Genomic DNA, 12,646 nt, shown 5'->3' with positions numbered 1-12,646 from the left:
ACCAGTGCACTCTCACTACTCATCTCTGCTTAACAGGTAAGCAATGCAAACTATGTCAAACAAAACATTCTCTAAGTGGCAAAGCTAGCTGTGTTGCTTTCTGTTATCAACATTGTGTAAGAACACTGGTAGGAGAAGTCACAAGGCAGCAGCCATTATAGCAGATTCCTTTAAGAATCTCTGCTCGGAGTGAGGCCAATGTTTAGAACACCATCAACCTTTGCCCAGGCTTTATGGACTGACCATGCAGTCCAGAAGCAGGGCAGGTTTTGCTGCTGCAGTCTTGCAAGGCATTAATGTTACCTTCCACCCAGTCTGGGCCCAGGCTCCCACCACAGTAGCTACCTGTTTCAGTAGTACTCTGTCAATATGTACTACAGTTGTGTGAATGCGCTTACCATAGTAATAGATTTTGAGTAAAGAGATCATTGCTATGTTATAGGCTGCCATCCACCTTCCTCTTGCTTTTCTGCTCCATCATGCCTGGAATGGAGTGTGAAATGGGACAGTTAAGATGGACTGTCTCTTCTGTCTGCCTTACTAACTAATTAAGAGGGGGGACGGGATTGTTTCTTCTTCCTGCTGCTGCTAATACAGTCTAATGTATGTATGACTGGAAAAGAGGGAGACCCAACTGCCTCTTCCTGATTATCATTTATCCCTTGGATTGGACTTGGCAATTTTTGCACAGCCCACTTGTGGACCAAGGAAGACTGCCATCATTCTTAATTTCCAAATACCACAGTGCACATTTGTTGGTGTCATCCTGAGTCAGAAAATGAACTGAAAATTATGTGGGCTGTTGTCCTTTTTAACTGAATATCATGCTAATTTCCAGGAATTAAGGAATTCAGTTTCATCTTGGAAGCATCAGATGCCTATACAAAGACTTGATAAGAAGTGATACTGCTATTTGAACATCTGGTGTTAATGTGAGTATTCTCAGGCAGCTTTAGTTTTTATCTCAACGAATTATGGAATATGACATGTTAAAGTTTAAATGAGTAAGGAACAAGTGAGGAAAAAAAAGGTAAGGTAACAATCTAGTTCATACTAGAGTGCATGAAGTGGTACTTACCTGTTCATTCTGTGTATTTCACAGCCTCATGAACATGATTGTTAGAAGATGGTATATCATCTGATGGCACTGATACTGTGTTGAGTGGGTTACTGGTGTGTAATGAATTTGGGGCTATTTTTGATGTTGTATACCATTCCTTGCACATCTGATCTAGTGAAAAGTTTTACACCGTGAGGAGAAAGGCACCTTATTCCGTAGCCTGTAGAGGATGATTGTCTTCACTTGCTCAAGTCACAGATCCTTGTGTGAGCAGAACAGATTAGAGAATCCATCGAGTAATTTCCTGCCAACCAAAAGTGATTAAAATTCATAAATATGGGAACAGGATTGTGCGATAGTGAAGTTTAACATCTGTGTACCTGATGGTAGAGGAGAACCGTAAATAAGATGGAAGACAGAATGTTGCACTGCTGCAGTACAGTCAACATTAAAAAAGAAAACAGAAAAAATATATGCTGATTTGAGAGCTTCATTTGAGAATTATTTTTTTTAATAAGTTTGTGGTTTTCAATCCTGTTGTTGTCAAAGTAAAAACAGTTTTGTTAGCTTTAGTCGTCTGGATCAAATGTATTTGTTTCTTTAGCTGGAGGTAGTCCTCTTCAGTTTAGCGAGCTTACTTTTCTAGCACTTCATTTTTGACCCATTTGTTCCCTAATACGCTGATTTGTTGTTAGTACCCAGTAGTTCACATCAACCTATGGGGGGTCATATCTCTTGTCCGTAACAAATACTTTCAGTGACCTGGTCTTTGTCTACATAGTGAGAGATGGGAGTTACAAGTCAAATGACAGTCATATATGACTGTTTCATATTTTTTTGTGTACTGTCTAATCCCTCCAGCCCTCAGAAAGACTAGACCTAAACCTACAGTGGTCACAATTAAGGTCTGTACATATACCACATAAGCCTGTAATAGTAGACACTGACTTGAAGGTTTTCTTGTAAATGTTAATGAGAATAAAGTATGTGTCTGTTTCAGTGTTGTATAATAAAGTCATACAGGTTGGATTGGTGTACTACGAGTGCACTTTTAGAAAGTACATTTCCCAGTGCCCTGAAGGTACATTTTAGCAGTTGTATCACCTTATTTGTTTTAAGATGTGGATTTGCTGCTTCTCACTTCCAACTAATGTAACTACCTTTCTGCTTAGGGTGGCATGACAATGGGACAGATGGCAGCTGCTGGAATGGCATATATGGGGCAACCTACATACATGGGAATGCGTCCTCCCACTTCTCAGTATACAGCCGATATGCAGAAGCAGTTTGCTGAAGAACAGCAGTAAGTTATTAATGTTTTAAGCAGTTTATTTTCACAGTATGAAACTGAAAAAGTTAGACTGTTTGCATTTTTTGAAAGAAGTGTGTGTCTGCTGCAGGATTTGTATTTAAGTTTTACACACTGTAAACTTAATTTTTCAGTTTTATGATACAAGTGACTTGGCTGCAGCTACATTTTGTCAGACTTTGTGTTTTTATGAAGGGCCATTGAAAATGCACTGTACTGTTGAGCACTGGAGTATGGAAGCAGATATGTTATGCATAATTGCATATGATATTCTTGGCTGCAGTGTAGGACTGTACAACATGTGGAAATCTGTAGTGCTGGTTGGGCTGGACTCAAGGGGTGAAGGCTGTGGAGATGAAAAATTGCTGTTGTCTCCATGTTTTTGGCATGTGCTTACTTGAATAATGCTTTATAAGGTTCACTTCTTTATGGTGATATGACAGGAGAATACAAGTTGTTCGTCTGTCATCGACGATAAAGGACATCACATCATGGAGGTTGACTGAGTACAGTGTGTCTGGCTGTGGCTGATCAGAGCAATGTGGGCTCGGAAAGCTCTGTCGGACGTCTGGCACAAGTGGTCATTTGGGTTGGTTGGCAAAGAGTTAGCTGTGGATTTATCTAGCTCATGCTTCCTCTGTGCCTCTGTGGTCCTACTCTGCTCATAGGAGGTAGCACCTTTACTGATGCAGTTTCGCCAGGTGGGGCGGTCTTGCTGTAGGGGTTCCCAGGAGTCCAGGTCAACGCCAAAGCTCTTCAGAAAGGCTTTCAGCGTGTCCTTAAAACGCTTTTTCTGCCCACCATGTGTGTATTTGCCTCCTGCAAGTTCACCATAAAACAGTCTCTTGGGGAGGCGTGTGTCTAGCATACGTACAAGGTGGCCTGCCCACCTGACTTGGGCTGTCCTCACCATGGTGTAGATACTTGGCAGTCCAGATTGAGAGAGGACATCTATGTCTGGAACTTTGTCCTGCCAGGTAATTTTCAGCAGCCTTCTTAAGCAGTTCATATGGGAGCGATTCAGCTTTTTGGCATGCCGCTCATACACAATCCATGTCTCACAAGCATACAGTGGTGTAGGCACTACAACTGCCTTGTACACCTTCAGCTTTGTGGACAGTTTGATGCCTCTCCTCTCCCACACTGACTCTCGCAGCCATCCAAAGGTGGAGCTTGCCTTGGTGATGCATGTGTCTGCCTCATCATGAATGCAAATCTGGAGAGAGTGCTGCTGAGGTATGTAAACTTGTCAACAGCCTTCAGGATCTCACCTTTAGCGGTGATAGTTGGTTCTGCATACGTCTTCTGCAGTGCAGGCTGATACAGAAACCTTAGTCGTCTTGGTATTAATTGTCAGGCCGAAGTTTCTGCAGGCAGTGGAAAAGCAGTTCATACTCTGCTGCATCTGGGCCTCTGTGGCAGCATTGAGTGCACAGTCATCTGTAAACAGGAAATTGAGCACAAAGTCCTCTTCAACCTTGGTCATGGCCTGTAGCCTCCGCAAGTTGAAGAGCCTGCCATCAGTCTTGTATTTGATTTTGATGCTGGTTTCTTCATCATTGCAGAAGCCATCTGCTAGCATGGCCGAGAATATCATGCTGAACAGCATGGGTGCCAATACGCAGCCTTGCTTGACTCCGTTTGTGACTGGGAAGGCATCAGAGGAGTCTCCCTCGTCCAGTACTCGAGCAAGCATGCCATCATGGAACTGGCGCAACATACTGATGAATTTGCATGGGCAGACAAACGTCTCCATGGTCCGTCATAGCCCCTCATGACTGATGGTGTCAAAGTCTTTGGTCAGGTCCATGGACATTGTGTAAAGGTCCCTGTTTTGTTCCTGGCACTTCTTCTGAACTTGACATGCTGCAAATATCATGTCCAGTGTCCCTTGGCCCTCTCTAAAGCCGCACTGACTCTCTGGCAGGTGTCCATCTTCCATGTGTTGAAGAGGCGGTTGATGAGAACTCTGTCAAGGATTTTGCCAGCAATGACCAGGAGAGAGATTCCTCTGTGGTTGTCACAAGACTGCCTATTTCCCTTTCTCTTGTAGAGATGGATGATGGAGGCATCCTTTAGCTCCTAAGGGTAACTTCCTGTTTCCACATGGTCTGGAAGAGCTCAGTGAGCTTCTGTAACAAGACTGGTCCCCCTGTCTTGTAGATTTCGGCTGGAATGGTGTCACAGCCTGGTGCTTTACTATAGGAGAGGAGCTTAATTACTTCCTTAACCTCTGATTCCTTTGGAGGTTTTGCCAGGGAGGTGTTAATGGCGAATTGCAGCATGCGGTCAATGGCTTCGGCATTGATTGAGGAAGGCCTATTCAGGACATTGTTGAAGTGCTCAGCCCATCTTTCCAGGATGGCTTTCTTGTCAGTGAACAGGGTGGACCCGTCAGCACTGGGCAGTGGTGATGTTCCAGAGGACTGTGGCCCGTAGATGGTCTTCAGGACATCATAGAAATGCTTGGAATTGTTGCTATCAGCATACTTCTGGATCCCATCTGCCTTTCTGCTGAGCCAGGAGTCTTGCATCTCTCAGAGCTTTGCTTGCACCTTGCTTTTGATGGAGCTGTAGGCTGCTTTCTTGGAGATGGATGTAGTGTCTTGCTGGAGGGATCTGAAGGCTTCATGCTTCTTATCCAGCAGCTTCTGAATGTCTTCTTCATTATCATCAAACCAGTCCTGGTGTTTGCGTGTGTTCAGGTCCAAATGAGTAAGAGCAGTGTTGTAGACCACATCCCTAAAGGCTGCCCAGTCCTCTTCTGCACCATTGGTGCCAAAGCTGAGTTGGTCAAGTCGAGGTCCTCACTGAGGTTCTGGCACACAAAGTGCCGTTCTAACTTACTGACATTCAAATGCCTATTGGTCTTTTTCTCCAGCGGGAACCAATTAGGCTGAATGTGCATGTTGAGTTTTGAGAGGATGAGTCTGTGGTCTGTACAGCAGCCTGCGTCACAAATGGCCTTAGTCACTCTAACATCTTGCCTGACCCTTCTCTTTACTATGACATAATCAATGAGATGCCAGTGCATGCTGTGTGGATGCATTCAGGACATCTTGGTATGGTTGGATAGGCGGAAAACTGTGTTTGTGTTCAACAGGTCATGAGCTGTGCATGTCTTCAGAAGTAGATCACCATTGCTGTTGCGTTTACTGACTCCATTCCTCCTAATGACACCCTTCCATGTCTGGTAGTCTGCACCAGCTCTGCCATTGAAGTTGCCTAAGATGAAGAGCTTATCCACCTTGGGCACAGATCCTATAAGGGACTCCAAGTCTTCATAAAACTTGTCTTTAATTTCCTCTGGATTTGTCATGGTGGGGGCATCTACACTGAGGAAGGTGGCATAGCGGTTTCCCTTGAGGGGCAGCCGCAGAGACATGAGTCGATCATTGAATCCTTTTGGGAGGCTGGCTAATTTGCTGATTAGATTGGATCTGATGGCGAAACCCACTCCTGCTTCACGACATTAAACGCTACTGCGGCCACTCCAGAAAAACTTATAACCGGGTTTAACTTCTGTCAGCTGGCCTACATCTGCGAACCTGGTCTCGCTGAGTGCTGCTGTCTGGATGTTGTACCTGCCGAGGTCTCTTGCAACAAGTGCTTATCCGTCTCTCAGGTTTGTCTGTTTTGGAAGTATCCATGAGAGTGTGCACATTCCATGTGCTAATGGTGAGCGAAGTCACCAGTGTTTTTTTTCTTTGTGATTCGACCACATGGTTTGGATCCACCCCTGGTGCAGCAAGCAGGCTAGGGGTAGGATGAAGCAGGCTATGTTTAGGGCACCTTTTCTAGCCCCTTCCTCAGACCATGGAGGTGAGAAGAGCGATCCTAAATAGGGCTGCTCAGACACCCAGGGGGCTGCCAAACTCCACTGCTGCTTTGGTCCAGTAGAGTGTGATCCATTGCCTTGGGCCGCCTGTGTGCGAGGTTGTGGCTACAGCTTACAGTGTATCCGCATCTGCTGCTTCATCATTCCCCCATTACCACAGGACTTGGGGGGGGGGGGTGTGATGTCTTGACTTGTGCTTGAATTGGGTTATATTGAGAGAGAGTTGCGTAAATCGTCAGTCTCACTCTCTCGTCCCAGCCTATCTTGATCCAGTGGCAGAACATAGTCGAGACAACTGGAGATAGGTTGGGATGCAGTGGATGGCAACAGTGTCCTAATGTGTCTCTCTGTGCCCTATTTGCGCTCTACATCACTTTGCTGAGTCCACTTTCCTGCCCGTTGAATCAGTCTGGTGATTTCCTTTGCACAGTCCGCCAGATCCAGTCTTCGCATGCATAGGTAGACAAGCCCTGACTCGCCGAGGGTTACAAACCCATTGGCTACCCTCACCTGGTTTTGCCGACCAGTCGAAGCCGTTGCCCGGGGTGTGGCCGCTGTTGCTTGCAGACAGCTATGAGGAGCCAGAGGTGAGAGCTGAGTGTCAGTTGAGGACCAAGGTGGATGAACTACTCTGAAGAGCACGACATGTTCACCCATCAGAGGTACTACCGCTCCCTGGCACCCCATAAACCCCAAGTAAGATCAACAGAAAGGTGCAGACATCTTGGTACTTTAAATATTTTAATATAACAAACAAAAGTCAGGTACATAGGTTAAGCACATTTGTCTTTATTTAGCTGTGTAAAGGACTTCATCAGACCAAGATATTAAAATCATTTTTATACTGGCAGTATTGGTTATTTAAATTTCATTGTCAATTTGGAGCTGACTATAGAGGTATTTGCACTGAGGGAGCACTACATGAGCTGTTTTCTGGTTATTTGTGGTGGATATTAGCTGCATGGACACGCGCCTTCTTTTCTTACTTGCATATTTTCCGTATCATGTTTTATCTTTTCTAAACTTGTGCAATGAGGCCATTTCAGTGAAACTTTGAGCAGATGTAGCAAACAGCAACTTTCACAAACTGTGGTCCTGGTTAATTTAGTCCTTTTTGCCATTTCAAATGGCTACCCCTTAGTGTCATCTATTATCTGTAATTACATTCCCTTCCACTTATGCTTTCCTATGGCATTAAAAGAAAGGGCCCCTGGCAGAATATGACAAATTTGGAGTTTGACTAGCATTACTAAATTTGGATAATTTAAGTAGGCCTTCGTTAAGGTCTGAAACCTACATTATTTTTTCTCTTCCCATGTGTCCCTTTAGTTTTGCAGGTTGATGCTCATGTGTTCTAAAGTGTTTGTATGGCTTTTACTGTACTTCTGCCATTGATGTTTGTTTGTTTGGCAAAAATATCTGACTTCTCTTGCCCCTGTAAAAGTCAACGGTATATTGAGCTTTTTTTCCAACATAATATGCATTATTGAAAAGAAAAAGAAAAAACTCCTTCAACCTAAAACACAAATTGCATGAAATGACCTCCGCAGATTCAGCGGTTCATCCAATTAAACCCATGCTTTTTTTGTAATCCTTCACTCACATGTTTGTTTCTACTGATATCTCTAGAATTGCTTGTATGGAGGCCATCACACACTTGGACAACAGCACATCTTTCTGAGCTGAAACTATTCCGCTGTTGTTTTAACCAGTTGTCTGTCTGTAGGCTTTGGGTTCTGTCATCTATACTGTAATTACAATGAGTGTGAAGGCAGTGTTCCAGGCTGCCTGCCCATGTTCTGAGGCCTCAAAGATGGTTGCCCCACCACCATTAGATTTAGGAGAGATGTCTACTCGGATGTCTGCCGTCTTTTCCACAGGTAGAGCTGAAGTGGGTCCACTACCTTTCCTCTGCATCTGGCCCCCTTTCTGGAACTAATGAAATTGTTTCAGGGTTTTGTGTTATTTCATTAAGAACCAGCAGCTTTCTTCAGATCAACATTTAATATCATGGGTTCCTGTTTAGAAAGAGGGAACCTTCCTCCACTGGGAATTCTGATTCTTCTGACTCTGAGGTAGGTGACCTTGACATACATCTCCCTTCCTCAGCTATGATTCAGATGCTGAAAACAGTCTATCTTGTGCTTCACCACTAGAGGATGTCTAATTTGATGATACCTTTAGTAAGATTAAGGATCTCTCTTTAAATGGGAAACTAGAGTTTTATAATGTCTAGAAAAGATTAAAGGAGCTTCTGGGTTTAACAGAAACAAGACCTTTAGCCATACTTTGTCATAGAAGCCTTAAAAGGTTGCTTTACAAGTTCATCCTTGGAATCTGACTCCTATCCTTCTGCTCCCATGAAGCCTGACTAATTTATTTAGGGTTGTGGATTCCTGTACGTATGTGTACAAAATTCAGTTGCTTATAAATCTTTGGTGTCCTGTGATACCAGCAAGAGGTATCAATGTGGTTGCACCCAAGAACCCACTTCTCAGTGACAGGAAAAGTAAGATACTGGACTGCTTTGGAAAGTAAGGCTAAACTTCTGCTACCATAGCCTTCAGGACCTTAAACTGCCAAACATATGTCAGAGTCTCTAGAAGCTCTCCTGTTTCAATTAAGGGGCAATTCTAAGAAGATTAAGGATAAAGCCATTATAAATAAGATGCTGGAATTATGCCACATTACCTCTTAAGTCGACAGGCACTCCATCAAGTGTGGCCACGATGCAGTTTATTAGAATTTGTTTACTGGGGTAGAGCACACTGGTCTTATACTACTCAGAGACAGCTCCACGTGCTCCTGCAGAGTGGTCCTAGCTACAGAGAACTGAGAAAAGCGACTACTTTCCAGATTTAAGTATTTTTTTCTGTTTTTTACTTGGAATACATTCTCTTGCTTATTTTAAACAAGCTTATACTGTTTTTTTAACTGTTTGCTGCATTTTATAGTATCTGCACTTAAAATTTTACCTGGTCAAAATTAATCGAAAATCTGTTGTTTGTTTGTTTAATTTAACTATTGAGGCTGCCCACTAAAATGTGCTAGCCTGTGTAACTGATTTATTGCTGCCTTCTGTATTTCTGGGTGTTTTCTATCTAAAAACAAAAAAAAAAAATAATCCTTGTTTTCCCGCCTCTCCTCGACTAGTTTAGACCAGTTTACAGGCTTTGCTGTATTCTGGGCTGTGGTATAGTTCCTGTGTTGTCCATTACCTTACTTGGATAAGAAGGAAGTTTCTTTGCTCACCAGTGGGAGTGGGGAACCTTGAGCAGCCTATCTGTCCCTGAAGGAGTGACCTCAGCACAAGAGCTGTAGTAATTGGTTGTTTTGGACCATTTCTAGCTCTCTTGAAGTTCCCTGTTTAAAATCCGCATTTGCGCTTTTGTGATTGTGCGCATAGCAGCCGTTAAACAGGGTTAAACTTTTTCTGGCTCCGCCAAGTCTGCTCTTCAAATTTTCCCTTAGAAAGCTCTACTCTTAGAATAACCAGTCTACTCGTTATATTATAAGCATAGCACTTGTTCTCCAAGCTTCTCTTCTAAGCAAGCACTCTCAAACTCAAGTAGCACTACATCCACTTACCACCCCAACCACTTCCCTTAAAGGCACAGCACTCTCTTATAATATTCTAGCATGTCGAGTGGTAGATTGCTAGCATCTTCTCCTGCTCAGCTGGTTAATCTGGGAATCTTGAGACAATGCTATAATTGTCTCATGTACACAGACAACCCTCTCCTCCTCCCAACAAACACAAATACATGTGAGAGATGCAACTATATAGCCAAACTGGAGGCTGAACTCTCTCAACTCAGGACTGGCAAGACCAGACAGGAGGAGAAGGTAACCACACACACAACAAACCCAGTCACACATAGACCTACCCCAACTGCAAAGCAAGCACATAATAACACAAAAGCATACTCTGAGGCTCTATTAAAAAGCTTACCAAAACAACAGAGGCTCCCAAAGCAGACACCCAAAAATCCACCACCTCAAAACATAACACATGCAACACATACTTCAATAAATCGGTGTGTCAAAACACATGCAACACATACTTCAATAAATCGGTGTGTCAATAAATCACAGCCCTTAAGGCCAAACACTATGCCTGATACACTAGTGATAGGTGAATCTATAGTCAGACACACTGATGTCCCACTTACCAGGCTGAGCAAGGAGAGGGTAACGGTAAGCTGCCTATCGAGGGCTAGGATCCGCCATATAACACACGCACTCAGGTCACTCAAAAGCACGTACAAATATGACTCCGTCATTGTCCATGCCAGCGTGAATGACCTGAGACGTACCTCCTTGGACTACATGAAAAGAGACATAGAGGAGCTCTCTGATTATGTAGCCCAGGCTGGTATGACCCTGACCCTGACCCTGAGCAGCATCCTGCCCTCACCAAGAATGATGCCACAATACAAAGACAAGATGATCAGCTTTAATAATTGGCTCAATTACTGGTGTCATTCTAGGGGGATCCAATGTCTGTCTGCTTGGGATGACATGCTGGACAAGCCACGCTGCTTCGCAAGGGACGGCTTGCATCTGTCACCACTGGGCTTCCGGATATTGGCTAAGGCTCTTGCCACCCCCATAGTGCCTTTTTTAGGCAAGGCTCAAAAGACGAACCCACCTCCTTAGAAAACAAAAATGGAAAAAAATTAAGGGTAATGCTGCTCAACGCCAGAAGTCTAAATCTCAAGATGCAGGCTCTCGAAGCACTCCTCAGTATGGAGAACATCGATGTCTGCGCTGTAACAGAGACCTGGTTCAAGGTTCCTGAGAGCACCCCAGCGCTACCAGGCTTTACCTCGTATCATGCTTTTCGGCCCCAAAACCCGGGCCGAACCACAAAGGGAGGGGGAGTGTCCATATTCATCAAGGTTGCCCACTTCTCCAGGTTAGTGGCAACTCATGAAGCATCAGAGACCATCCAGGTGCAGCTAACCATAGGCAAAACTGCTATACAACTGGTTGCATGTTACAGACCACCCTCCCAATCTCAAGAACCCCACTCAGCCTTCCTGAAGACATTGGAAGATATGAATGTCTCACCAAATACCATCATATTGGGAGATTTCAACTACCCTAACATAGACTGGGTGCACTATTCTAGCCCTAACACCCTAGCCCAAAGGTTCCTGGAATTCATAAACTCAAATGCAATGGAACAGCTAGTCACCTCTCCCACAAGGGGGGATAATATACTAGACCTGATCATGACAAACATGGGGACAAAATGCACCACACCGGAAGTATTGCCCTCACTGGTGAGATCTGACCACAAACTAATCACCCTGGATATACATTTACCACCTCCACCCCCAGCACAAAAGACTACAGTGAGAAACTTCTCAAAAGCCGACTTTACACTTTTCAAGACTGAGATGGTATCATTTAAGCCCACAGGGCCAATGGAAACCACATCCCACAATGCTGAATCCTACACAAATGCTTTCTACGGACATCTCCAAGAATGCATGGATCGTGCAATCCCAAATAAAACCAAGACCCTCTCCACCAAAGGAAAGCGTCCTGTCTGGTGGACCCCAGCCATAAACAAATTGTATAACAAAAGAAGGAAGCTACTGCAAGACGGAGCAAAATCCCATAAAGGGAAGGCATCTCTGATCAGCACTAGTAGAAAGCTACGTTCTCTCATAAAAATATCCAAGGCCAACTTTGAGAGAAAAATCACCAAGGACACTAAAGATAACCACAAGGCATTCTTCAGTTATGTTAGAAACCTGGGTGGAAACCCTTAGATATGCTCAGAGTTAGTAGACAACGACAAAAAATTTACCGAACCCACAGATATTGCCAAAATTCTGGCAGACAGGTTCAGTGCAAATTTCTCCCCTCCCTCACCTCCAAAAGAAGAAATACTCATCCCAGCTGAATGTAACCTCCCTGTCATCTCTGATGTCCAGGTGAGAACCGCCCTCAGCAAAGCAAAAAACACAGTATCTATGGGACCTGATGGTATCCCCGGCTGCGTGATACGTGAACTCCAAGAGGAGCTAAATCCGCATATAAAAATGTTATTTAACCTTAGCCTTACTACAGGATATGTACCTGAACACTGGCGTGAACAGCAACAGTGGTCCCACTCCACAAGGAGGCTCCACTACAGACCCTGGGAACTACTGCCCCATAAGCTTGACCAGCCTGGTTTGCAAAGCTATGGAAAGAATTATTATGGAACTCATAAACAATGACATTGGGGACCTACAGACACTTGATCCCACCCAGTTCGGCTTTGTAAAGGGCAGATCCTGCCTTTTGAACCTGGTTGACTTTTTCGAAACAGTCACTAGAGCCATTGATGAGGGCAAGGCTGTCCATACAGCCTACCTGGACTTGGCTAAAGCCTTCGACACAATACCCCACTCGGGGATCATAGATAAGCTAAACAGCTTAA

At 44.2% G+C, this 12,646-nt stretch overlaps 1 protein-coding gene across 1 annotated transcript in view; it reads left to right on the top strand.

The window, feature by feature from the left end:
- SYNRG (synergin gamma) overlaps window positions 1–12,646 on the top strand; it is a gene marked incomplete in the record, with an annotated part of 2,786,306 nt that overhangs the window by 604,780 nt on the left and 2,168,880 nt on the right. Inside the window, 1 exon segment of the mRNA XM_044054902.1 lies at window positions 2,233–2,363. Coding sequence (XP_043910837.1) covers window positions 2,233–2,363 — 131 coding nt within the window.

This window comes from Protopterus annectens, chromosome 13.part0, assembly GCF_019279795.1.
Source record: "Protopterus annectens isolate FY-2018-M chromosome 13.part0, PAN1.0, whole genome shotgun sequence".
In the NCBI taxonomy this organism is placed as follows: Eukaryota; Metazoa; Chordata; order Ceratodontiformes; family Protopteridae; genus Protopterus; species Protopterus annectens.
This window is presented reverse-complemented; position numbering and strand designations above follow the sequence as displayed.